General features: G+C 37.5%; 1 protein-coding gene and 2 long non-coding RNA genes across 8 annotated transcripts in view; 1 reads left to right on the top strand and 2 right to left on the bottom strand.

Annotated features, from left to right (window-relative positions):
• Positions 1-2,313: 2,313 nt before the first annotated feature.
• LOC143687246 (uncharacterized) lies at positions 2,314-6,241 on the bottom strand. Its single transcript, XR_013177473.1, has 2 exons — positions 5,713-6,241; positions 2,314-2,922 (listed from the first exon to the last, which is right to left on the bottom strand). It is a non-coding gene; the product is annotated as an uncharacterized LOC143687246 (long non-coding RNA).
• Positions 2,809-22,326, top strand: part of PIK3CG (phosphatidylinositol-4,5-bisphosphate 3-kinase catalytic subunit gamma) — a 43,003-nt gene continuing 23,485 nt past the window's right edge. For 2 of the 5 annotated variants that reach the window (XM_077163713.1, XM_077163644.1), the window contains exons 1-11: positions 2,809-3,056; positions 3,384-3,605; positions 5,748-7,754; positions 10,910-10,975; positions 11,095-11,320; positions 12,728-12,831; positions 16,388-16,534; positions 17,982-18,072; positions 18,875-19,005; positions 20,004-20,115; positions 21,136-21,293. In XM_077163713.1, coding sequence (XP_077019828.1) covers positions 5,760-7,754; positions 10,910-10,975; positions 11,095-11,320; positions 12,728-12,831; positions 16,388-16,534; positions 17,982-18,072; positions 18,875-19,005; positions 20,004-20,115; positions 21,136-21,293 — 3,030 coding nt within the window. In that variant the 5' untranslated portion in view covers positions 2,809-3,056; positions 3,384-3,605; positions 5,748-5,759. The other 3 variants (XM_077163569.1, XM_077163421.1, XM_077163495.1) reach the window with 3 other exon arrangements.
• LOC143687185 (uncharacterized) overlaps positions 17,387-22,326 on the bottom strand; it is a 175,694-nt gene continuing 170,754 nt past the window's right edge. The window contains exons 2-5 of one of the 2 annotated variants that reach the window (XR_013177468.1): positions 21,871-22,016; positions 21,385-21,505; positions 18,636-18,727; positions 17,387-17,545 (exon numbers count right to left, since the gene is read on the bottom strand). This is a non-coding gene — a long non-coding RNA (uncharacterized LOC143687185). Of the gene's footprint in view, positions 17,546-18,148; positions 18,728-21,384; positions 21,506-21,870; positions 22,017-22,326 lie in introns of those variants that run through there. The other variant, XR_013177456.1, reaches the window with a different exon arrangement.

A 22,326-nucleotide genomic window follows, 5' to 3' on the forward strand; every position in this document is an offset into this window, starting at 1 on the left:
TTTAAATTTTCCATTTCAGCAAATTGGTTTGTTCACTGTCCCCCTGTTGGCCTGGAAAACTGCCCATGTGATTCCTCTTGCCTTGAATCCTGTGCCTCATCTACATAGTAAAAAAAAAAAAAAAAAAAATCCCACCCAAAGTGACCTCTTCCTCCAGTACGTTGTTGTATTACTTAATAGAAGTTATATAATCCACTTATGCCACTTGGTTTGTATATACCATCAATATTGCTCATGCTATTTTTTTCACCTGTGTGTCTTGTCTCTCCAACTAGATCATAAATATTCTCTCTGAAGTCTGTAGGAAAGAGCTTTCCTCAGCAAATAATTAATTCTTGGCCTGTTTATTGATCACTGACATCTCTTACTGTGCTCTTATACTCTAATCTGTTCTATCTTGTCATGTCTATGATGGTTTGATATGATATAGAAGGTCAGAATTTTTTTCGACAAAAGTGTATTACAGGGCGAGCCATGGTGGCTCAGCAGGCAGAGTTCTCGCCTGCTACACCAGAGACCCGGGTTCGTTTCCCGGTATCTGCCCATGAAAAAAAAAGTGTATTACACGTGTACTGTATATAAAACACTGGTGGATGCAAGGAGATTCACAGAGAAAAAAAAGATAGGAGAGACAAATATTAATTTAGAAAGGTAAAATGGTGATAATAATTGGTACAGAATTTCTGTTTGGGGTGGTAAAAATGTTTTGGTAATGGATGATGGTGATGGTAGGACAACACTTGTGAATGTAATTACCACTACTGATCTGTATATTTGAAAGTGGCTAAAATGGGAAATTTTATGTTGTATATATGTTACTACAATGAAAATGTAAAACTAAACCCATAGAACTGTACAAGACAAAGAGTGAGGCCTAATGTAAACTACAGACTTTAATTAACATAATGATAATTCTTTTGGTTCATCAATTACAATAAATGTACCACCCTAATGCAAAATGTTAATAAAAGGGAAAACTGTGGGAGGTGGGGTAGGAGTATAATATGGTGTTCTAGTTTGCTAGCTGCTGGAATGCAACACACCAGTGACAGATTGGCTTTTAATAAAAGGGGATTTATTTTGTTAGTTCTTCAGAGGAAAGGCAGCTAACTTTCATCTGAGGTTCTTTCTTACGTGGGAAGGCACAGGATGGTCTCTGCTAGCCTTCACTCCAGGTCTCTGGGTTCCAACAACTTCTCACAGGGTGATTTCTCTCTGCATCTCCAAATGCCTGGGCTGAGCTGCGAGTACTGAGATGAGGTATGCTGAGCTGCTTGGGCCGTGCTATGTTGAGCTCTCTCATTTAAGCACCAGCCAATTAACTCAAACATCATTCACTGCAGCAGGCACACCTGTTAGCCAACTGCAGATTAATGAGCAACAGATGAGGTTCACGTACCATTGGCTCATGTTCGCAGCAACTTGGCACGTTCACCTGGCCAAGCTGACAAATGAATCTAACTACCACATATAAAGTCCGGGAACTCCGGACTTGATTTTCCTGTGAAACTCCAACTGCTCTAAAAAATAAATTAAAAAAAAAAAGGTAATGGTGAAGTTTTAGGGTCTTCTAGCCTAAAAATTCTGGGGATAAAAGAGGTCCTAATTAGTAAAAAAAAGAGGTCCTAATTAGGTCCTCTGCATGGAAGTAGTATTTATACAGAGGGGAAGAGATGTTTGTCATTATTTTCACCCTTGGAAGATGTGCTATGTACAGTAAAATTTGAGTCACTATAACAGGATTGGGGAAAAGCAGGGTATTTTTACTCTCAAACCATCAATAAAAGTCTGAGGTATTTTCAAGTTCAGTCATAGAACAGGCAATCTTTGCATAATTTCCCAAACTCTATGCCCATTGAGCTAAATGAGTAGGACTTAATCTGAGCAGTACCTTCAAAAGCAAGAAGACCCAGGAACCCAAGTATTGAATTTCTGGGAAGAATGTGAGAGGGGAGTGGAGGTGCCAGGTGGGACAACGGCTTCCTGGGACATAACTGGGCCAGGACAGTGAGGGAATCTGCTGAATGGTCTAGGAGATGGACTGATGAGGATAATGGTCCTTCTGTGACCAGTGCTCCTTGCCTCCTAGCTCCCCCATCACCCACATGGGCCGTCCCACACACTGCACAGTCTATGTGAAACACAGCTGGGCAGGGTCCTATAGCATGGCTCCTTGGTCCATCTCTCAGAACCAAGAGGGCCAGCCTTGAGACTTGCAAAGCTGCCAGTCTCCTAAGGAATTCAGGGGCCCCTCTCATATAGGAATACAGTTTGAAAAACTGATAAACCTCCTCTGTATCTTTTTTTTGGGGGGGGGGGCAGGCAGCCTTTGAATTAAATGGCTTGCCTGCTGCTATCAACTATTACGGTACTATTCACAGAAAGTTAAGACCCAAGGGGCCTATGTGAAAGGAGGTGATCAAATCAATGATTATTTATCTTGATGTCAGAGTAATTCAGAAGAACTTTTAAGGTTATGTTCCACCTAGTGACCTGTGAAGCATACTCCATCTCACCTGCTGTCTCTGGAGCTCAGTTGGAGTCCATGAGAACCCGGATTAGAGCATTGACTATGGTAGAGGGGATCTTTGATTGGAGAGGACCATTGGCTCAGGATCTGAACGTGCTTGGGATTCTAGGAGGAATCAGGGTCACTGGCAGATATACAGCTGCTCTAGAAATGATTTAGGATGGCTTTTCTATGTGGCCTCTACTCCCATGGGAATCAGGAACCATCTCCTAGTGACATCATCTGCCTGATGATGTCATAGTGTTCAGCCCCTCAATTTTGCATGATACCAACCAACCTTCTTTTATTTTAACTACAATCAATTACTGCTCACAGTAAATTTCCACCCCCAACATAGATCCACACAAACATACTTTCTGTTTGAGCCAGTGATATTTTAGGCCCTGGATTCTCTGAAAAAAAAAGAGAAATCTCTCACCATGCTAAGGAAGTGAGCTCCCAGACCTCCTCATCTTTGAAAATGTTCATATTGATAACACAGCCTCCTGGATGACTAGGTTTCTCTCCCCCATCTATCAGCTACAGGGTATGAAGAAGGGTTCATTTGAGTTCCCATGAGGGGAAATTAAGAGAATGATCTTTGGAGGATTGAGGGGTTTGTTTTGACTCTTTAAAATCTTCCTAAGAAGCTGTCTCTCTGTTATTTTATCTGTTGGGTCTTTTCATCTACTTAAAACTAGCTAGAAAAATATTTCATTTTGTTTGTGTCTCATAATGTGTATTTTTTTTTGCTTGGAGCTATGTGAATTTAACTTGTCTCGGTCTATCACAATTTTTTAAATAGTTCAAAGAGTTTAAAAATATATATGGTAAACACTGCTCACTCTTGGGCTCTCTCTCTGTTCTATAACAGGAAATGCATTTCTGACACTTTTAAAATGAGCAATCACACGTATAATCAACTTGGTTAAAACTTCCTTCCTGGTAACTGCAACACTTCCTCTGCATCTGGATATGAAGGGAGACCCAGAAAAGCGGAAGAGTTTAGAGGCACACTGGGTTGGTTTGAATTTGTTTTGTTTTCAAAAATTAAACAAATGATCCTTCGGCATCATCGCCTCTGCTGCTTTTTCAGGTATTACTTCCTTCTATTTTTTGTCTTTTGGTGGGTCTGACTTGAAACAGTGACACTTCCTTCTCAGCTAGAATATTTTTATCTGGAACTGTTGTCGTTCTTGAGATGATATTGCTGCTGAATGTCTCTGTTTCATTGTCTATCACATCCCATATGTTTGGATGTCCACAGGGTTCCGCCAATAGTTCCGGCAGGTGTATCAGTCCATTGTTTTTGTTTTTGTTTGGGAGGAAAGAGAAGGGTAAGGGAGCCTGTGCCAATCAGGCTTCAGATGCTTACAAATGCATATTTAGAGATTACTGTATTTACAGTGTTTCTAACATCTTCTCTTAAAAGGAGAAAGCTTCATAACCTCAACCATGAAGAAAATCAGTGAGTATTTAGTCAGTCTATTTTCTTCTGATTCTACTATTTAAGAATGTTTTGTATCACTGAGGTAGAAGTTATTGCTGTATATTTGTTACCCAAATTCAGACATATGCTATTTTATTTTATCAATGTGTAAATATTAATTTATCTTAAGCTTTTCTTCTTTGTTAGGTGTTCTATATTGTAGCAAAAGGCCAAACAGTGAGTGTTTTAAGTTGCAGGAGACAGTTTGTTTCTTGGGACAGGTGGTTTCATTTACTCAAGTAGGTGTACCTTCATATTTTAAGAGGGAACAGTGACAATGAAAGTAAGATTAAGCCTAGATTTGAACCTAATGAAGTTGTCTGCCTTATCTTTACATCAAACTCTCCTTTTTGGCATATAACGAATGCTCTACTATATCTTAAGGAAAAATCAATTAAGAGTCTCCATAACATTAGTCATCTAGGAGGGCAAATACTATTTTCTGAAATTTAAGAACTTGTATTTTAATAGTTGACTATTTAGAATATATTTTACAATGTAGTGATACTAAATATTGAAATCAAAATACCTTATTATTCATATTTCAATTTTAACATTTGCAGTCAGTCATTATTTAAAGGGTTTCTTTACGTAGTACATCACAGTTATATACTTTATGTTTCATGCATGATACTCATTAAAAATTTGTGGAAAGACTAGATAACTGAATGAGAATAAACTTGTGAGTTCTTATTATAGAAAGGAAAATACTACAGGAAAAAAGAAGTTAAAAAGTAATTGATTGGGGCCTAAATAGCAGACCACAAATCAGAAATCCTGCCTTCCATCTTGCAGCTCCTCCACTACCTAAAGCAAAAGCAGATCAATTGAGCTGGTACAAAGCCAAAATTATCTGATTGTTCCTATTAGGAGAGAATAGCCTTGGGTGATTCGCTAAACAGATAGTGCCCTGACATAATCATTACAGTCAGAATGTTTAAACATTTCATGATTCAAAATTTTATATATGTGCAAATGGCCTTGATTACATTCTGATACTCTTGATTATTTTGAGGGAAATAACTAGCTTTCCTAATTAGAAAGAAAAAAGAAAGGAAGTCAATTAGGGCTTAGATACCAGGTTCAGACAGTTTGAAAATAGAGAACATGAAGCGAGGGTGGGTAAAGTATCCGGGTCCCAAAGAGAAATGTGAGAGTCAACAAAGAGGAAATAAGTCATAGGCCTGTTTTCAAATTTGGATTTTGTCAGCCTCTCACCTTGTAAGCGAGGACTTGATCTTTTAACTGAATTATGTACTCATTTATGTGTTTTATTATGCTTAACAACATACCATTTGAGTCATTATATGTGGGGAACTGTGCCAGGCACAGCTTTATAGGTATCTCTTTTCTGTAATTAATTTTTCAAACATATACAAAAATAAAGAGAATGTTCGATGAATACTCATATACCAAATTGCCCATAATGAAGGTATTACCTTATTTAATTCTCAGCTCCACCCTCTGAAGTCTCACTAACCCCAGCAGCACATGAGAAGCAGGCTCAGGGACTAATCTCTCCAAATCACCCAGGTACTAAGTGGGGACGCCTGAATTCCTGGGACCCCAGCTCCCGGTCCCATGCTCTTAAGGGCTGTTCAGCACTTGGTTGCTTGCGGATGCCTCTGTTCCCTGTTTTCTTGTGCACATGGACATGTCCTACACCTTTTATTTCTGCCATTTTATAGGTAAATGTAAACGGAAAGCGCCTTACGTGTGACAAAGCCCTCTGTTTCTCCCTGCTCTCAGGTCACGCAGGGCATGGATCTGAAGAACTGTGAACAGCCCGTGGTTCTGAGAGAGGACAACTGCCGCAGGCGCCGGAGGATGAAACCACGCAGCACCGCGACCAGCCTGACCTCCATGGAGCTCATCCCTATCGAGTTCGTGCTGCCCACCAGCCAGCGCAACAGCAAGAACCCCGAAACGGCGCTGCTGCACGTGGCGGGCAACGGCAACGTAGAACAGATGAAGGCCCAGGTCTGGCTGCGCGTGCTGGAGACGAGCGTGGCCGCAGACTTCTACCACCGACTTGGTCCGGACCACTTCCTATTGCTCTACCAGAAGAAAGGACAGTGGTATGAGATTTATGACAAGTACCAAGTGGTACAGACCCTGGACTGCCTGCGCTACTGGAAAATACTGCACAAGTGCCCTGGCCAGATTCACGTGGCGCAGCGGCAAGCGCCCTCAGAGGAGACGCTGGCCTTCCAGCAGCAGCTCACAGCCCTGATTGGCTACGACGTCACAGACGTCAGCAACGTGCACGATGATGAGCTCGAATTTACGCGCCGCCGCCTGGTCACCCCGCGCATGGCCGAGGTGGCTGGCCGGGACACCAAGCTCTACGCCATGCACCCCTGGGTGACGTCTAAGCCTCTTCCAGAGTACCTGTTGAAGAAGATTACCAACAACTGCATCTTCATCATTATTCACCGCAGCACCACCAGCCAGACCATCAAGGTCTCAGCTGATGATACCCCAGACACCATCCTTCAGAGCTTCTTCACCAAGATGGCCAAGAAAAAGTCTCTAATGGATATCCCCGAAAGTCAAAATGAACAAGATTTTGTGTTGCGAGTCTGTGGGCGGGACGAATATCTGGTGGGTGAAACGCCCATCAAAAACTTCCAGTGGGTGAGGCATTGCCTCAAGAATGGAGAAGAGATTCACCTGGTGTTGGACACTCCTCCAAACCCAGCCCTGGACGAGGTGAGGAAGGAAGAGTGGCCACTTGTGGATGACTGCACAGGAGTCACTGGCTATCATGAGCAGCTGACCATCCATGGGAAGGACCATGACAGTGTGTTCACTGTGTCCCTGTGGGACTGTGACCGCAAGTTCAGGGTAAAGATCAGAGGTATTGATATCCCTGTGCTACCCCGGACTACTGACCTCACAGTTTTTGTGGAAGCAAACATCCAGCATGGACAGCAGGTCCTTTGCCAGAGGAGGACCAGCTCTAAACCCTTCACAGAGGAGGTGCTCTGGAATGTGTGGCTTGAGTTCAGTATCAAAATCAAAGACTTGCCCAAAGGGGCTTTACTGAACCTCCAGATTTACTGTGGCAAAGCTCCAGCCCTGTCTTCCAAGACCTCTGCAGAGACTGCCTGTTCTGAGTCCAGAGGCAAAGCACAGCTTCTGTATTATGTGAACCTGCTGCTGATAGACCACCGATTCCTCCTGCGCCATGGGGAATATGTTCTCCACATGTGGCAGATATCTGGGAAAGGAGAAGACCAAGAGAGCTTCAGTGCTGACAAACTGACATCAGCAACCAACCCGGATAAGGAGAACTCCATGTCCATCTCCATTCTCCTGGACAATTACTGTCACCCAATAGCTTTGCCTAAGCATCGGCCCACCCCTGACCCTGAAGCGGACCGGGTTCGAGCTGAAATGCCCAACCAACTTCGCAAGCAACTGGAAGCAATCATAGCCACCGATCCACTTAATCCTCTCACAGCAGAGGATAAAGAATTGCTCTGGCATTTTAGATATGAAAGTCTTAAGCACCCAAAAGCATATCCTAAACTATTTAGCTCCGTGAAATGGGGACAGCAAGAAATTGTGGCCAAAACGTACCAGTTGTTAGCCAGAAGGGAGGTCTGGGATCAAAGTGCTTTAGATGTTGGGTTAACAATGCAACTCTTAGACTGCAACTTTTCGGATGAAAATGTAAGGGCCATTGCAGTTCAGAAACTGGAAAGTTTGGAAGACGATGATGTTCTGCATTACCTTCTGCAACTGGTCCAGGTACAGGTTGTATATTTTATCAATGGAGCACTCTCCTCAAGGGATGTTATTTGCATGTGTGCAGGAAATAACCTTTCAGTTATTATCAAAGGCTCTTTGTCCAGAGCTTCATGATCAAAATAGATGTAATGAAGCCATCTCAACAATTAGAGAATTATTCCATTTATTTTTTTACTGTCTTTGAGGGTTTGCGCATAAACTTTTTGAAGACATTAGTTCTTCACTTTTTAGGGGAGTTTGCCCTATGGGAATTCTTTGTTCTCATTTAGTATATTAATAATAGATATGATTTATTGAGTGTTTTCTTGTGCCAAGGTTCCAAGTGATTTATGTGCTTTTCATGTATTATCTCATTTAGCCTATGCAGCAACCATGATGGAGGTCAAATTAACATCTGCATTCTAAATATAAGGAAACTGAGGCACAGAGACTAAGTAATGTGCCCATGGTCAAATATTTTGAAAGAAACATACAAGAATTCAAACCCAAGAGTCTGACTCCAGGGCCTGCTCTTTTCATTAGCTGCATCCAGTATCAGAATTAGAGAGAAAAGGTCTTGCTCTCTAACTATAGTTATCACAGTTCATAGAATCATATATCATATCTGGATGGAACCTTGAAAGCCCCTCACTTTAAAGGGGCATGGTACTGCATTTCCACTCCTGCTCTCATGCTGTTCCCTGAGGTCCAGAGAAGCCCACATGATTTGCTTAAGCTTCATCTAGGAAGTTAAAGAGGGAAGAACAGTTCTGCCCACTATGGCAGTTCGCAAATTGTATTTTGCTGTCCCATAGAGAAGAGGAAATAAAGGTATTGGAATAGAAATGCTATTTTAGAGCACAGACATGTTTGTTTGTGAATTCAACAGCATTTATTGTGTGCTTGCCCTGTTCTGGATCCTGAATATGCAGTGGTGAGCCAAACAGAGCCAGTCACCACCCTGGCATATCTTGTGAGGCTGTGGAGATGACTGACATTAAATGATTATATACATAAACAGATATTTAATAACAAATTATTTCAGAAGCTTTGGAAGTAAACTGCAGTGCATTTTGAGAAAATAATCAGGAGTCACATAAGACTGAGGGAGCCAAGGATGGTTCTGAGTAAGCGAGGTTTGACCTGAGATCTTTAGGATTAGCCATGCTGAGATTGTTAGACACTAAACTGTTTTATCTTTATATTAAAGTAAGTCCCTGGAGTTATTTAATGAACATTTTGGATACTCTCAATTTTAACTCTGAAATCTCATCTTTCCTTTAGTTAAATACTGGAAACATTACATCTAGCCTTTGTCTTCATTTATTAAATATATCTGTTATTTTTCTCTACTCACTAGTTCAGATACTGGCATAACACTAATGAATTTTGGATAATAAGAGTATCTTCAGTTTTCTAGCTCAACATAAAGAAAAGATCATAAAACAAATTTGAGTGAGATCTGTTCCAAGTCTCAAGGCTACCATGAATTATTTTTCAATGTCCTATCACAAGTAAACTTTGCAAAATTTGGAAAGTAAATAGTGTTCTCAGTATCTTTTAAATGAAAGAAGTCAATAGATAATATTAACGTGGAATTTGTGTTCTTAAATTTGTAGAATGGTAGTCATTTGTAAAACTATTTGAGACATGTTCAGAGGTGGTTAAATGACTCATTCTTGATTAAAATGGTCTCTTAGTTGAGATCTGCACACTGACTTTACAGAAGTGAAACACCAAGAAGATCAGAAAGACTCATTTCACTAAGAAACTTAAAAAGACTCACATTTCACTTAGAAACTTATTTTTGAAGTGATTACATATTGGTGCCTACATAAGTCCATTCTCAGAACTGAGGTCTTAGATGCTATAGTGCCCCTATTTGACCACACCCATGAAAAGCATCTCTGGAAACAGTATCAAGTCAATATTGATCATTTCCGAACTGGAAACCTAAGCAAGAATTGGAATTTGTATCAAGACGGCTCCAGACCTGAAAATATAAAGTGGAATGAGCTTTTCTCCTGTTCCTGGTTGGGGAAGAGGAGGGCAGGGTAGAGGGGGATTCTTTTGCGAAAGGAAATACTCTCACATGTTTAAATTAAACCTTTCTTTATGTATGAATGTGACATTTGCCCTAAAACTTTATGTGTATTTATAATCCTAACAAAATTTGTTATTCTTGCTGCTCTTGAAAGTATGGACTATTTCAAACTTACAGAAAAGTACAGAGAATAATGTAACAAATACCCATGTGCCCACCACGATTTTTTTTTAACCTTTTATTGGTTCCTTTTCTTCAATAACAGAGCTGTCACCTAAGCCAATATTCTGTACATTGGCCAAGTGATATGAAAACTACAGAACGCTAAAAATGAAGACCACGTTCTCCCTAAAGAAGCAAATAAACTCAGGGATTGTCCGACAAAAAACTCTACAACAGGGAGTGGTGTTCTCTCTGTGTGGATTGGAAAAAAGTATACATTTCATAGTATTTCCTTTTTTTCTCCAAGGAACAGGAAAAATGCCCATTCCACTTTTTATTTTTGGGCCTGGAGACTTCTCAGTATGATTTCCAATACTTGCTCTGGTTTTCCAATTTCTTACTGTTTATTTGCTGTACAACCTGTGAAACTGTTCAGTGACTTTCCAATGCAATGACAAAAACACATCTTGAGTAAAGGGAAGCTAAAGGATTTTTGGATTGTCACATCTACCAAACACTTTTCTCCTTACACGCACTATACTTTACCTGTCCATTTTCAAATTACCTCTCCTACTTACCACATTTTATAATTTGCTATAGTTTACCTCCATCTTTTCCCGCTACCTTTCCAATAAATCAAGTAAGCCCTTAATTTGAGCAAAAGCTCTCTCTTCTTCACCTTTGAAGTTACGAAAAGCATATGACTGGGGGTCAAGCACAAGACTGTAAATCTGACTTCTAATCCCAGTTCTGTCACCAGATGCTCTATGACCTTAAGTAAGTGTTTAAACATTCTGCTCCTAGATATTCTCAAAATGGAAGGATTGAAATTAAGTAACTGGTAAGATTCTCATCACCCTAGCCATAGTCCCATTAAGACAGAATACCACTTTTTCTTCATTTCCTTTTGCCTGATTTACCAATATAAAATGCAGTCCTACAACTGTCAATTATGTTTGTTTTCCTTTAGGCTGTGAAATTTGAACCATATCATGACAGTGCCCTTGCAAGATTTCTCCTGAAGCGTGGTTTAAGAGTAAGTACTTCCATTTTGATAATAGGAAATTATCAATTTTTCAAAAAGTTAGCAAGAATTGACTGATAAACTTAGAGCAGTAGTCACAATATTTTCAACCTTCCTGTTTCTACCCTCAGAACAAAAGGATTGGTCACTTCTTGTTTTGGTTCTTGAGAAGTGAGATAGCTCAGTCCAGGCACTATCAGCAGAGGTTTGCTGTGATCCTGGAAGCCTACCTGAGGGGCTGTGGCACAGCCATGTTGCATGACTTTACTCAACAAGTCCAAGTTATTGAGATGTTACAGAAGGTCACGATTGATATTAAATCACTGTCTGCTGAGAAGTATGATGTCAGTTCCCAAGGTACGGTGGCTAGATTTTCTTGGTTCTCTCTCTGAATGCCTTCATCTCCAAATGCCATTTTCCCTATGACTGTTCCTCTTCTTTCTGGGAGGCAAGTAGTATCTCCTTAAAGGCAGTCAAGAACACATTTTTAAATCTCTCTGCATGTAGTTAGCAAAATTAAAGTTCTACCTTTACACACTAATAATTTTTGAAACTATACATTTACATGTTCTTAATGATGAAGTTGTGATAACAAATATAAGACTCTTTGAAAAAATTAAAAGCATTATTCAGACATAAGGTGTATTTTTTAAGAACAATTGCATATGCAGCAAAAAACTCCAGATCAATTATTTCCAGATCTTTACCATTTTCTAATATATGCATATAGTTTTCATATTTGTAGCCTTTTAAAGTAATTAATTATTTAATTAGAAGGTATTTAAAATTTTTTTGTTTCTTCAGGTGTGTGTATGTGTATACAATGTCCTCCTCTCTGAAGGCATTTCCAGTATCCTTTTCTTGTCCCTAAGCTAGGAAATCCAGTCCCTACCTTAGGAAAATTCATCACTCCCTTTCTATATTCTCACAGTTTTTGGTTGATAGTACATTAAGTTACTCATTAAAACACTGTAGTTGTCTGGTAAGCTTGAAGCTAGGAGATATCTCTTAGTCAATATTATATACCTAGACCTAGCATTATGGCTTATAGTAGGCACTTAGAAAAAATCCTCAGTATTTTAAACTTCTGAATAATTTAAGTTTCCATATTTGTCCTTTATGATTAATTTCCAATACATCAATAATACTCTCTCCTAAAAATAATAATGGTAATAATAATCTTAATTTTTTTGTAGTAGGAAAAGGAAAAAATTGCACTGGCCTACAGTGGAGCTTTTATCCTGGGATTGATTTTTAATTTAAGCATTTTGCCCTTAGAATTTTGAGGTTGTCAAAATTGCATATTTCTCCATGCAATCTAACTTTCTCTTCTGAAAAGAATTTACAGAACCCTAATCCAATTCCATTTTATATTGTCTTCAAATGTCTGTTCCCCAAATCAGACGGCAGTTTAAAGTTTCACATATTGGAAAGAAAACTACAGTATTAATTCTTTAGCCCTCCCAATACCCCTCTCTATCTGACTGTATTGGTGTCCAGTTGCTATCCTGTCTGTAGTCACATATTTCTATTACCTGTTGTAGTTAGTATATATGGTTATATTGCTCACAGTGACCCTAATTTATCTTAACTACCTCAAATGGTCAGTTAGTTCCTCAAAGGCAGGGGATTACCCTTTCTCTTGTTCCATACCAGACCAAATGTATAGAATACCGTGAATAAATTAGGCCTCAGGAAATGTTATAGAAAATACTGATGATTTCTTAGTCTTACATAACTTTTGTCTGCTTTTAACAATTACAGTTATTTCACAACTTAAGCAAAAGCTTGAAAACCTCCAGAATTCTAATCTCCCAAAAAGCTTTAGAGTTCCTTATGATCCTGGACTGAAAGCAGGACTGCTTGTGGTAGGTATCACCTTGATGTGTCCACATGGTCTTTATGGTCTTGAAAATATCTTTTGCATGCTTTGTAGGGCCCAGTACTTTAAAGAGTAAGATTTACATGGAGACAGGGAAGCTGAAGAGTCTCAGGATGTACTTCAACGGTCAAACCTCTCAATAAACATTGGTTACTAAAAACCTTCCATTTTTTTTATTTTTTTCTGTTTACTGTATGGTGGGGTCACATTTCATTATTTTTCCATGTGAATAATGTTGAATTTTTGTTTGCTTGTTGTTTGTTTGTTTTGCTTGTTTGTTTTGGGGGAAGTGCATGGACTGGGAATTGAACCCAGGTCTCCTGCATGGCAGGCTAGAATTCTACCACTGAACTACCTTTGCACCCCCCCCCCCTTTTTTTAAATCACCTTAATCAAGTTAATATTTTTACATACAACAAAATTTGACCATTTTAATACACAGGTCAGTGAGTTTTGCCAAACATATAAAAACATGTAACCACCACCATAGTCAAGATATAGAACATTTCCAACATCAAAAAGTTCCTTTGTGTCCCTTTATAGTAGGTTCTTTTCTCCTGTCCCAAGCCTCAATCAACAGATCTGCTTTCTGTCATATAGTTTTGCCTTTTCTAGAATTTTGTTCAGTGGAATCATACAATATGTAGTTTTTATATCTGGCTTCTTTCACTTGGCATGTTTTTAAGATTAGTTATATGTATCAGTTGTTTGTTCCTTTTCATGACTCAATAGTATCCCCTAGAGTGATAGTCCATAATTGTTTTCCATTCACCTTTTGAGTAAATACTTAGCAGTGGAATAGCTGGGTCAAATGATAAGTATATGTTAAATTTTATAAAATACTGCCAAACTGTTTGTATAAAGTAGCTACTACCATTTTACATACCCACCAGCAAATTCCTATTGTTCCATATCCTAGCCAACATTTCTTATATTCAGTTGTTTCGATTTTACCCATTGAAATAGGTGAAGTGGAATCTATTTTTTTTTATTTTTGCATTTCTGTAATGATATTGAGCATCTCTTCATGTGCTTATTTTCCATTAATGTATCTTTGAGAACTTTCTATTCTAATCTTTTACCCATTTTTAAGTTTGTTGTCTTATTTTTTATTTGTAAGAGGTCTTTATATGTCCTGGATACAAGTCCTTTATCAGATATAAATTTCACAAATATTTTCTTTCAGTCTGTAGCTTGCTTTTTCATTTTCTAAGGAATAGCTTTCAAAGAGTGGAGGCTTTCAATTTTGGTTAAATCCAGTTTATCTTTATTTTTCTTTTATGGTTTGTATCCTATCTAAGAAAAATTTTTCTAACTAAGTAGTTCCTAATGAAGGGTAATATTGATTTTTTACCCTCTGCTAGAATATTTGTCAATGTCTAGAGAAACTGATTTCACAACTGAGAGGATGCTACCGGCAGTGAGTAGAGACCAAGGATGCTGCTAAATATCCTATAAATGTACAGGATACCACCATTTCCATCTGCTCACAGCAAAGAATTATCCAGCCCAAAATGTCAATAGTACTGAGGTTGAAAGATCCTGGACTAACTCATTGTGACAAATATTTTTTCCTAGACATTTTATAGTTTGAAATCTTATGTTTAGGTCTATGATCCATTTTGTGATCATTTTTATGTATGGTGTGAGGTAATGGCCAGGGTTCAGTTTTTTCACATGAATTTCTAATTTTTCCAGCACCATTTGTTGAAAAAAACTATCCTTTTCTCATTGAATTACCTTTGCAACTTTGTCAAATATCAACTGACCATTTGTGGATGGGTCAGCATCTAGATTCTTTTTTCTGTTCCATTGATTTAAATGTTTTTCCATACATCAATACCACACTCTCTTGATATCCTTCAAATAATAAATCACTTCATGTATGTGTAAAGGCCTTATGACAGTATACTTCCGTTAGCTCTCTCCCATCTTTTTAATGATTTTGGTCATACTTTTAACTTATACATTTGTTATAAATTCCATAATATATTGTTATTGCTTTTTATTTAAATAGTTATCTTTTAAACAGATTTTTTAAATTTTATTTACCCATACATTTACCATTTCTGGTGCTAGTCATTGCTTTGTGTAAATCCAAATTTACATCTGCCATCAGTTACTTTTGGCCTTTAACATTTTTTTATAGTACAGGTCTGCTGGCAATAAATTTGTTCAACTTTTGTTTATCTGAAATATTCTTTATCATACCTTCATTTTTGAAAATTATTTTCACTAGATAAAGAATTGTACATTGGCCTTTTTTCTTTCAACAACATTTTGCATATTTCTGATAATAAGACTCTTATCTTTATCTTTGATTCTCTGTACCTAATATATTTTTTTTTCCAGGCTGCTTTTTAAGATTTTCTTTTTATCATCGGTCTTCAGCAATTTGATTATGATGGGCTTTAATGTGCTTTTCTTTATATTCAGTCTGCTGGGGGTTATTGAGCTCCTTTGATCTGTTGTTTATATTTTTATCAAATTTGGAAATTTTTCAGCAAATATTTCTTAAAATATTTTTTTCTGTCCCATCTTCTTTTTCCTCTTCTGAGACTATACATACATGTATTTTAGACTGCTAGATCTTGGGCTCTGTATGATCATTCTTTGTGCTGTGGTGTAAAGCAGCCTCCAGGCAGTAAGGTAGGGCAATCACAAGGTTCAGCGTTTGTTTCCCTTCTCTCAGGGATAACAGTTCCACACTGCCTGTTTTCTTAAAAGAATTGTTTCATATACTTTGTCCGGTGTGCCAGCTGTTTGTGGCAGGACAAGTTCCTCCCTTGCATTTTTACTTTTATATAAAATTATCAGTAAACTGACTCTATAGCAGCAGCAAACACAAGCAACTGTCCTTCATTTAGGGATTGGTAGTAATTATGATATATTAATGCAACTTCAAATTGTGTTTGCTTTTTACTTTAAAGATCTTTTGTTGCATGGTGAATTCACTTTTGGTTAAAACCTCTAAGTTTTGCATTTTTTAATGGGTGGCTAAGCCACATTTCCCTTACCTTAAACTTATCTAGATTTATGGGGTTGCTTTTTTATGTAGGGGAGGGCACTACCTGAGTGCTAGATTTTCTAATTACTTCCAAATTTCATCTTGATAGATTTGTCCTGTTGCATCTGATTCTGCAAAGTAGAAAATGGTTTTTTAGACACTATGGTAGCAATAGAACTCTTTTTTATATGTAAAATCTTAAAGGGAAGCCAAATGTATAAATAGATAATTTCAAAGTTGCTCGTTTTAAAGAGGACATGAGGGTGAGAGTGGGAGAGTGGGATCTGCCACACCTAGGAAGTCTCTTAGGCATCTCCACAGAACTCTTCTGTTTCCTTGGATCATGGCTTGAGAACTCCTGGTTTAAATGTTGTGAATTTCTCTCTCATAGCAATTCCAAAATTGTAAGAATACCTTTTGAATTTGTACTTAAGTCATTGAAAATAGTTTTCCAACCAAGATCTTTACAAGAAGATTTGTTACTCCACAATGTGCATTCACTGTGTGTAGGAAACATGTGGCTGCTTTCTTTCAGATTGAGAAATGTAAAGTGATGGCCTCCAAAAAAAAGCCCCTGTGGCTTGAGTTTAAATGTGCTGATCCTACAGCCCTATCAAATGAAACAATTGGAATTATCTTTAAACATGGAGATGATCTGCGTCAAGACATGCTTATTTTACAGGTATGCTACTGTTAAAAAAAATGTCTGAGAAAAGAATTCTGTATTAGACCTAAAAAATACCGTCTACTCATTCTGGCACCAGTCACTTCTTTTATGTGATCAACAATGATAGAATTACATAATAGAATTTTCACTTGGGAAATATGGCTCTGGGCCATTTGATATGCTATGTAGTGAGCATGATGCTTCTGTCCTCTCCTGAGATGGTACATATCCACATTCCCAAATAGCGAGTAATACTTACCTCACCTAACAGCTTTTTCATACACCCCATTCCAATATTGTTACACAGAATATTGACATATTCACCCTAAGTACTCCCTTTGTTCATATTCGTAGACATATGTACACACCCGCAGGTATTCTCCTTAGATACACTTACAATACACAAACCTGAATGATATGATGGGAAGGAGAGAGAAGATGAGCAGATAGATGGTTGGAGAAATTACACAGCTAAATGATGAGAGTGAACAGGTTATTAGGGTAGAAATTGAATGGGGATATCAGTGCTAATTATTTTCTAACATCTCTGGATAAACTTCAGCTTTGCAAATCTGTAAAGTAATCTTCTCCATATTATAGTTGCTCAACGTTGTGGAGGTAACATATTTTCTAATATTTAATACAGTTTATTTAAAATAGACCCTAAACAGAGCCACACTGATTAAAGTATAACCTATTTTAAAACTGGTTATGTTTTCTATCTTTTTTATGTTTCTGTTTTCACTCATTTCTAACAGGGAAACAAATTTCAAGAATAGTGTGTGTATTGTCCTGAAAGTTAAAAAAAAACAAAGAAATCATTCAAACTTTTTATAAGTTTATTAAATTTCAAATGAATTTGTAGACTTTTGAATTATTCAGAGATCGACAACAACAAACATCATTATATTCTCATTTTGAGAGAGAATTTGTGTTTGTCCTTTGTGTACCTTGATTTTGTTGTTGACGCACATGACTTGGTAGCTAAGCAATTTACTTAATCTCTCTAAGCCATATTTTCTTCACCTGCAGGATGGGATAGGATTAATACAAGACTCAGATAAAATTGCCCTCAGTTAATGTTAGCTATCGATGTCATCATTGTTATTATGGTTACTTTGGGTTTAGCTTTAGAGTGCTTTATCAATACAAATGAGTAAGGATATTAGAGTGGAACATTTTGGATAAATACATGTGATGAAATAGGACTAAAACCTACCCAAAAGAAAAATCCTTTTATCTTCTTCCCCAAAATACATCTAAGGAACCAAAATTAACAGGCTCCTAATGAAGGGAAACTTTACAGTTTACCAAGATGGCAAATAATATAATTGTTACTTATATATTTTATGTTCACTTATATATTTTGTGTTACTAGATAAGACTGTTATATTTTAAAATCAGAAATATGTTAATTTCATGTATATTTATGATGGAAACGTTTTTGTGTTTTGATGCCCAGATTCTACGAATCATGGAATCCATTTGGGAGACAGAATCTTTGGATCTAAGCCTCCTGCCATATGGTTGCATTTCAACTGGTGACAAAATAGGTATATGATTACCTCAAGAGATGAATATACCACTCAGCTAGGTTTAAAAGCTTATAATTACTTCAGTGTAGGCATTTAATAACAGAAAAAATTTCTATTACAATCCATATAAAAAGGAAGAAAATGTTCCAAGGCTGGTGGATGTGACTCTCAATTTAATATGGATATGTTGAAAATACATGAATGCATAATTCAAATCCTTGTGACTATTCATGGAAATGATTTAGTAAGAATTTTTTCTCTCCCCTTTACTTCTTCACCTCTAAACTTCAACTCACATTTCATTGCACATTAAATTTCTCTCTCACCAAATAGCATTTAAAAATAGATGGAAAGATCTGTCACTTTATTTTAATATCCCAGAATTCACAAAGCTATTATACACTCTCAGGTATTTTAATAGACATTTAATATTTTAGTTTCAAATATATTTTTATTCATGATTCTGATCTGGGACCAAATACAAACCATTTACAATTGACCCTAAAATTTAAAGAAGGAAAAGGCAAAGATTGCCAAGTGAAGAAAAATATGCTGAGCAGATAAATGCTTTTACTTATTACCGTTCCAAATTAACCCTCTCCTCTTTCCATTCACCAATATTGAAAGCATGTCCCACACAACTTCCATATCCTCCTCCTTTATTCTCTTCTTCCTAAGAAAACAAAAAGCATTGACCTAGAAAATAGGACACTGGTTAAAAAAAATAAAAGCAAACATCCTCAACAAAGACGTAGCTTTTCCTCTTTGGAGTCAGGTTATAGGCCCCAGTTTGCATCAAAATTTATGTATCCTCATGCAGGAATGATTGAGATTGTGAAGGATGCCACAACAATTGCCAAAATCCAGCAAAGCACAGTGGGCAATACGGGTGCATTTAAAGATGAAGTACTAAATCACTGGCTCAAAGAAAAATGCCCTATTGAAGAAAAGGTAAGCTCAGAATTTTCCCTACCCTAACGGCTCCTTACAAGTTGTCATTTATATAGCAGTAGTGGTTTCATGTTTTCAAATAATCTATCAATGTCTTGCTACCCAACATGCTGGTGAAATCCGTTACTTATAAGGCAGTAGGTTTTTAAGTGCTTTCCTTGTGGTGAAAAAGCATAAATGTGTAAAATAGAAGGACTCAATTTAAAACTCCACAAGCATTTGCCTGTCCTTTGATTATCAGGCATATTCTGCCTAAAATTTGGTTCTGTAAAATAATCTGTTAGTACTTTTATGGTTACTTATCTTTGTTGTTCAGCAGAAAATTTTAGTTACATATATAAATTATTTCTTAACTGGGAAAATACCACATAATTTACAAGGAAATTTATACTTTACCACTGTAACTCTAATCAAAGTGGTAAATTATAGATACTGAAAATGTCGGTTTCACCATTCTTCTGAAGTGTGTATGCTGAATCCTTTACAAGCTGTGCAGTTAGGCCATTGGGCTGTCATTTAAAGTTCTCCTGCACACGATTAGCATAGAATTAGCATTTGCATGGTTAGCAGCCTTTTGGGGAGAATATATAGTTAGTAGCAGTTTTTAGTCTGCTATACATGTGGATGTCTGAACCCATGCATACTTTAAGTGGTCACAAGCAAAACATATGTTCGCCAGTGAAGGAGAAATTACTATGGCTTCTGTATAATTGCTGGCAAGTGATGCATGGAAAGGAAGCAAACTTTTTTATTAAATTACTGTTGCCCTTTGATTCTTATTTCCTCCTTGTGCTGTTGTTGATCAGTGAATCTTCACCTAAGCTATAAGCAAAGCAATGAGAAAGTTGGTACATAATTAATATATATAACATAATGAAATCAGGTGGGCTCTCTGAAAATAGTTTCCAGAACAGTGTCTTTTGAGAAGAAATTTGTAATAGATCTGTGCTGCTCTTTATAGATAGAACACAACTAATATTCAGATGCATCTTAATTAGTTCCAGGCAGCAGTGGAGAGATTTGTTTATTCCTGTGCTGGCTACTGTGTGGCAACCTTTGTTCTTGGAATAGGAGACAGGCACAACGACAATATTATGATCACAGAGACAGGTGAGTTTGTGGTTGAGTGATGTTTAAATAGAATTCTAGGCTGCAGCATACACTTAGGAGTCATTGCTGTGTAAAGACACAGATGCTGTGATCATCCTAGAGAGGCCATCCAGCTTGAGAACCAAAGAGTGGGAAGAGAAGAAGGCAGCAAGTGGGACTTAAGGAAGAAAAGTCAGAGATGGCAAGAAAACTAGGATTAGGTCACATTCCAGAAGCCAGGGAAAGTGGGTGACATCAACAGTGTCAGTTATTGCTGAAGCAGCAAAAAGAACTTAAATTTGAATTCTAAGTCTCCCTAATCCTCCCCTACTGGTTCAGTGTCCACCCTGACAGTGGTCAGTATTGGCCACCAAGCCATAAAATTTTTCTCTATGAAATTTGGACCAATTTAAAAATAGTGTGTGGAAAAAGTAGATTGAGGCAAATCCTTACTTTCTGTGAGAATCAAGAGAGGCAGTGCATTTATGGACCACATAAATGATAAAAGGCTATAAATAAGAGATGTTTGTACTTGTGATGGTGGTAGTGGTAGTGATAGAAATTGAGCCAAAGAAAACTTAAAATGATTTATTTCTATTATACTGCTCAAAATTAAAAGGTGAAATTTCCCCTACCCCCCACCCATGCAGAGTGAAACATCAGTATATCCTGAATTACATAAAGGGCATAAGAGAATCTTAGGCACAATGATGACATATTAGCCAGAGAGTTTAATTTATGTTTCATAGAATAATTCTGAGACAAGAATTTGTTAATGACATTTGGCTGTCATTTAAAGAACACCGGAAGGACATCAAAAGCACACTTAGTTCAAAGAGTGTTTTCTGGGTACTACTTTCACACACCTGCTGAGATGAAGAATATCAGAAGACAATAAAACAAAGTGTAAAAATAGCTCTCTCAACCAAGTTAGCTCATTTTTAGACACCTTAAAAATATATTACAAGAAATGAACATACTAGAGAATTGTTTCAAGTGCTTATTTCAGTGTTATGATGTCAAATGTCTTTTTCTCTTAAGGAAATCTATTCCATATTGACTTTGGGCATATTCTTGGGAATTACAAAAGTTTCTTGGGCATTAATAAGGAGAGAGTGCCATTTGTGCTAACCCCAGATTTCCTGTTTGTGATGGGAACTTCTGGAAAGAAGACCAGCCCACACTTCCAGAAATTTCAGGTAAGTTGTATCCCTCTTCATTGCTTCCTATGAACACCAACCAAGAGGCCAGAGAGGTACAGATGTTACCTGTGGCACACAGCAGCCTTACCTCTCACCCACTTGAGGCTGCTCTTATCCCAGCCTTCTCCTGGCATGGCCAACCCGTCTCCTCCCTGTCTTCTCCATTTGTTCCCCAAGTGCAAAATGACTCTCCTCAGTAATCCTCATACCTAAAACCAAATAGGAAGTCCTTGATCAGTGGAACTGGCAAATACAGCACACCTTGGTACTGAAACGAGGGCTTTAAGGAAGAGCACCTCCATGAGCAGATTTAGCCATTGAATATTTATCCATTCAGATGACTGGCTAGAAGACTCAAACTTTACATGTATTTTTTCAGGACTCTCAAGTAATTGTAAGCTTCTATTGCTTCTTGCTACAGTAGTATAGTTATCAGATTACTAACACAAGTAATTCTTGTTGCACTGCTACCATATGCTTTTCTCATTTCTGGAAAGGGTAGTCCCTTCTCTGATTTGAAATCTTATCACCTTGACCACAAATTCTACAAAGAACTCTGTCTTGTCCTGCTTACCTGTAAATAAGCTCCTACAAGAGTCTACTCATCTTGCTAGGTGTGTTCAGATTCTGTATTCTTTTCATTACTTCCTTGTCTGTATCCAGTTTTGACTATCAGTTTAAATGCCCGAGGAAAAATTTTCACACTTGCAAACTTGGTAACTGTTAATGAGCACAATTCAGAAGTTATAATTACTAGTGTAAATATACCTATTTTATAGCAATACAAACAAACAAATAAATAGAGGCAAAGAGTAATTGCTCTATATGTACATTTGCCTTGTGTTCCCTTTAAATAGCCACCTCCTTTAGTGCTTCTTAAAGATGGTTTCACAGCACTCAACATTTTAGGAACAAGTCTTTTCCCTGAGTCTCTTCTTGAGTCCCAGAGGCCTTAGGATTACATGAGACTTGAAGTACACTGGAACAAGAACTAGGGTATATTGTTTTCAAAATTTGTCTGTTCTTGTTT

This window comes from Tamandua tetradactyla, chromosome 1 (assembly GCF_023851605.1).
Source record: "Tamandua tetradactyla isolate mTamTet1 chromosome 1, mTamTet1.pri, whole genome shotgun sequence".
Taxonomy (NCBI): domain Eukaryota; kingdom Metazoa; phylum Chordata; class Mammalia; order Pilosa; family Myrmecophagidae; genus Tamandua; species Tamandua tetradactyla.